General features: G+C 38.0%; 1 protein-coding gene across 1 annotated transcript; it reads right to left on the bottom strand.

Annotated features, from left to right (window-relative positions):
• Positions 1-489: 489 nt before the first annotated feature.
• Positions 490-1877, bottom strand: LOC124899535. Its single transcript, XM_047414442.1, has 2 exons — positions 1572-1877; positions 490-657 (listed from the first exon to the last, which is right to left on the bottom strand). The coding sequence occupies exons 1-2, from the start codon at positions 1875-1877 to the stop codon at positions 490-492; spliced, it is 474 nt and encodes a 157-aa protein (XP_047270398.1).
• Between the last annotated feature and the right edge of the window lie 3589 nt (positions 1878-5466).

Below are 5466 nucleotides of genomic sequence, written 5' to 3'. Positions count from 1 at the left end.
TGTTGCGCGTCGTGGTGGTATAACGATGAGACCCTTGGCACATCGCGTTGGCCCTCAAATCAGCGTTCCTGTTATGAATTGAAATTCTTAAGGGGTAGTCTTCTCTTTTCTCATCATCTCAATTCATAAAAACATAGGACCACGAGCTCCACACCTTCCTATCTAGGGTCATGTCTTCAGTAGCTAAAATTTCTCTATGTCATGTCTAATCACTCCCATCCACTATTTCTTCAGCCTCTCTCTACTCCTCTTGAAGCCATCCAAGGCTAGCCTCTCACACCTATGAATTAGGGCAACCGCGTCCCACCATATCACACACCCAAACCATCTCAACATTCCTTTTCATATCTTGTACTCCACCGAAGCCACTCCCACCTACTCCCGAACAATCTCATTCCTAACTCTATGCCCTCTTGTAAGCCCACACATCCAGCACAACATTCTTATTTTCGCCACCTTTAATTTTTAAATATAGGAGTTTTTGACAGGCTAGCACTCCGCTCCATACAACATGGCTGGACGGACTGCGTCTTTATAGAATTTTCCGTTAAGCCTAAGGCACACCTTTCTATCACACAGAACTCCAGAGGCAAGCCTCCACTTTATCCCACCAACTCCAATACGATTAGAGACATCCTCGTCAATCTCAGTATTCCCCTGAATCATAGACCTATGATACTCAAAACTATCCTTCTTACATACAACTTGGGAATCCAATCTCACCACCACTTCTTCTTTCGGCTTAAGTCACTAAAATTGCACTCCAAATACTCTGTCTTGGACCTACTCAACCTGAACCCCTTAGATTCTAAGGTTTGCCTCCATACTTCTAATTTTTCATTCACATCCCCCTGCATCTCATTAATCAGTACTACATCATCTGCAAATAACATACAATAAGGAATTTTACCTTGAATACTCCATGTCAACACATCCATCACTAGCGCAAATAGGAATGGACTAAGAGTCAAACCCTGAGGTAACCCTGTCTCAATCGAAAAGTGCATTGAGACTCCTCCCACCATTCATACCCTAGTCTTCCCTCAATCTTATATGTCCTTAATAGCTATGGTTTACGCCACCGGGACCCTTTCCACCTTCAAGCATCTCCAAAGAACCTCCTTAGGGATTTTTTCATAAGCCTTCTCCAGGTCGATGAACACCATATGAAAATCTCTCTTTCTTTCCCTATACTGCTTCAATAATCTACTCACCAGGTGGATTGTCTCTATTGTCAAGAGAACGGGCATAAAACCAAACTAATTCTTTGAAATGGACACGATCCTCCTCAATCTCCGCTCGACCACCCTTTCCCAAATCTTCATAGTATGACTCAACAACTTAATACCCCTATAGTTGTTGCAACTCTTAATGTCCCCCTTATTTTTATATAACAAAATCATTGTACTCCATCTCTAGGCCTCAGGAATTCTTGTAGTCTTGAAAATATTGTTAAACAACTCAGTCCATCACCTTAAGCTTTCCCTACCCACTAATTTCTAAAAATCTACTGGAATCTCGTCGGGCCCTATTGTCCTACCCCTCCTTATCCTATAAATATCCCCGCAGACCTCCTCCACCTTAAAATATCTACAGTAATTAAAATAATGGCTCTCCTTTGAAGGCTCCAATTCTCTTAACTCAATGCGTCTGTCCCCTTCCTCATTCAAAAGACTATGAAAATATTTCTTCCATCTCTTCTTAATATGAACATCTTCCAAAAAAACTCTACCATCCTCCCCCTTAATGCACTTCACTTGGTTGAGGTCACGACTCTTCCTCTCCCTAGCATTAAAAAGCCTATACAACCTCTTTCCCCCATCTTTCTCTTCTAACCCCGTATAGAATCTCTCAAAAGTTGTTGTCTTAGCAGCCATAACGGCTAATGTAGCCTCCTTCTTTGCCACTTTGTAAACATCCCTATTCACTTGCTTCTCTTATTCATCTTTACTCTCAATCAAATTAACATACTCCCCTTCCAAATCTCCACTTTCTTCTTAACTTATTCATAACACCACTAGTCCCTCTTATACCTTCCTGCCTGCCCCCTCAAAATACCCAAAAACTTTACTAGTAGTCTCCGTGATGCAGCTGGCAACCTTATCCTATCTTAAGTCCACTTTCTCTTTAAACTCCAACATACCCAACCCTGCCACCTTCTATTTTATCTCTAACACGCTAACTGGTGCCAAGCCACCCCACATAATGTTAGGTCGACCCTCCCCGACCTTTTTTTTTCCTGTTCTTGATAATCAAGTCCATCACTAGAAATTTGTGCTTGGACAAAAGATATTCACACAGAATTACTTTACAGACCTTACATAAAACCCTATCCCCCTTCCTAAGCGGCATAAAGTCAATCTGAGTCTTGGCTATTGCGTTTCTGAAAGTAACCAGGTGATCTTCATTCTTCGTATAGCAAAAACTCGTAAGTCAATATTTAAAAAGGGATATGTTGGAATCCATGGTGAAACAAAACCATTGATGAACGTCACACATACCTTTGATACCAAAATCATGGAAGAGAACAACATTCTTAAAAGTTCTTGGATGGTGAAGTATGAATTTTTTAGGTTTCTTAAAGTGAAACAGAATTTTTGGAATTGGGGGAATGATTAGGGTTTGTTTTTTAGAGTAAAATTGGAAAATTTAGGCATATAATGACCTAATCAAAGCTAAATCCATAGGACTTTATCGATAGGTAGGAACCGCTAATCAGGAAAGACTGGGTGTGGTGGGTGGCTTTGGACTGTGAGTGTAGGTTACAACTATGCGGGTGCCCTATTCCAGATTTCATTTTTCTTATTTCTTATAGCTCTTAGTTCCTGTATCTTGTATTTCTCTGAGTTCTATTTTACTATTTGTGATTCATTACTTTTGTTAAGCGACCCATCCTGCTTCATGTTACTTTACCGCTTCTTTTAATTATTTATTTATTTATTTATCTTGAGACGAGGGTCTATCGAAAACACCCTCTCTTCTTCTTTGAGGGTAGCGGTATGGATAGCATATATTTTACTCTCCCCAGACTCCACTGTATGGGAATAAACTAGGCTTGTTGATGTTGAATTATGAGATTTCTTATTTTAAATGATTTATCTTCGTGAATTACTTGTTATTTCAATTTCAAGTTAAGATTAAAATTGTTTGCAAGTGAAATGGATTGTAATTTATTTAGGATGGTGATGTTCCCATGTCATGTTCATCAAATTAAGGATAAATCCTCAAATTAAGGTTTTTGTCATGTAACAACACTGTGTTATCATGTTTAAAAACATCCCCATGTTTAAGCCTTAATCCCCATGTGTTTGATGAAATTCAAAAGAGACTCATTATGTAGAATAATTCCAATTATGGTCTTTTGAAGATTTTGCATACCTTTGTTGTTATTTGCATTCAGTGTTGGGGGTTACGAATACCCAAAACTTAGCTATTTACATAGTCTCAATATATTCAGAACGATTTCAGATATAATTTAGTACAATCAGAATAATTTTAGATATATCATGAGCATTATCAGTTCAGTTAGTTATCATAGATAGTTAAACCTAGAACAATTAAAAAATTAGTGGCAATTCAGTTAGGAGTACGATTTAGCACCGAGCGAGTGCAGGGATGATGACTTTCCTATCACTTAGGCAGCGTCATTAGTAACAGTCCCTATATTCCAGATCAACATTGCTAATGTAGGATATGATGAGTAAGCCATTAATATAGGTTTGACTTCCTCTAAGGAGTCACCCATATGTTCAGGCTTGACTTCCTCCCAAGGGTCACCGGTCAATTTAGGCTTGACACCTTGATACTTCAGTACACCAGATTCGTGGATCCATACAACCAGTATTAGTACCTATAGCACAATACCGACACCCTTCTAACTAGGGTTATAGGTTTTACCCCGATTAGCTAAGAATGGAGCACGTCGGTACCTGATACCTCCCACAGTCTTAGTATAGTATTCAGTATAGTCTTAGTTCTGGGTTGTTTATCAAGGCATATGATTCTCATCTATTCAATGATCTGATTTTAGTATGTATGTTTACAGACTATTTAAGTATTATTCTATATGTTTGGTCATGCATTCTCAGATTTTATAGCTCTCACATTTATTATGCATTAGTAATCTTATGTTATTCAGTCAGTCGTTATGTTATTCTACTCCATCAGTAAGTATTTCATTGACGTGAACCTATGCATTTTATTCTAACCATTTCTCAGGTACCGGTACATTAAAAGTACAAATCATATACATTTTTTTGTTCTATGGTGTTTAATATCGTAGGTTCCGATGCTCAGTTTCCCAATCGTTCTTAGACATTCCAGCTAGTCTGCAGTAATAAAGTGGTGAGTCCTCATGTTTCGAGGATCTATTATGTTATTTCAATCTTTTTGTATTTCATTTTAGTTAGGTAATTTGGAGTTAGTTGGGGCTTGTCCTATCAACTCTCTATTCATTCAGCTAGAGGATTTTAGACATTTTAGATAGTTAGATAGTTTGCCTGTCTTATCCATTAAATTTTTTTTAGTATTTTCACATTTGTTTTTGACTTATGAGTTCAGATGTATTGTATTCAGTAGTTAAACCTTATGTTGTACTAAGTTAATTTTCTACACATGTCTTTTATTATGAGTTTTTCTTAGTGCTTCTAGTAGGTACCAGCTCATGGTTTAGTTTATGGTCACTGGTGATTGTAGCAACATTGTAGCGACTACAGGGTATCCTCGGGTTATGAAAAGTTGAAATACCAGATATATAAATTCAAGTAGTTACATTTAAGCCGATGTATAAGACATAATTTTGGTACGAGAAGAAGTTGATGACAATGTCTAACCATAGGATTTTGAGGCAACATTTATTAGAAATATTCTATAGAGCCCTTGATACTAGTATTAGAGCTATGTTAGACACTATTTCTAATAGAGCATTCATGCACTTGCAATAGGAGGTAGCATCAAATATGCTAGGTGAGATCACTCTTACCAATCGAAGGTGGCATACTTGAGAGGCAGAGAGGGGTGCTAGTACTTAAACTATTGGTGCCTCCAGCCATCAGAGAGTTTTTGATGACACAATGGCATAAGTGGTTGCTCAACTAAGTACTGAGGTTGGGTTTTTATCCAAGCAGTTCGCAATAATGAATCTGAAGAAGGTAAATGCAATGGGTTCACACGAGAAAGCTTCTAGATAATATGATTCTAATCTAGAAAAAGAGAAAAATATCTGAATAGGGAGTTGGTGGGTTTCCAAGCCAAGGGTTAAGGCAAACAAGGTCGAAACTTTTATGGTTATAATTAAAGATATTAGAGTAAAGGGCAAGATAGTGATTGGAGATACAAGGATGACTACAAGGAGAAGAGGGACAAATATGTTCCACTAGGTAGTCGAGACAGTGAATCAAGGATAGAAGCAATGTTTTCCAAGCTAGTCAAAGGTCAGGAAAGTCAGGAAACGTGCCTTAAGAAGAT

This window comes from Capsicum annuum, chromosome 6, assembly GCF_002878395.1.
Source record: "Capsicum annuum cultivar UCD-10X-F1 chromosome 6, UCD10Xv1.1, whole genome shotgun sequence".
Taxonomy (NCBI): domain Eukaryota; kingdom Viridiplantae; phylum Streptophyta; class Magnoliopsida; order Solanales; family Solanaceae; genus Capsicum; species Capsicum annuum.
The sequence above is the reverse complement of the archived record's forward strand: the minus strand, read 5'-3'. Positions and strand labels throughout refer to the sequence as shown.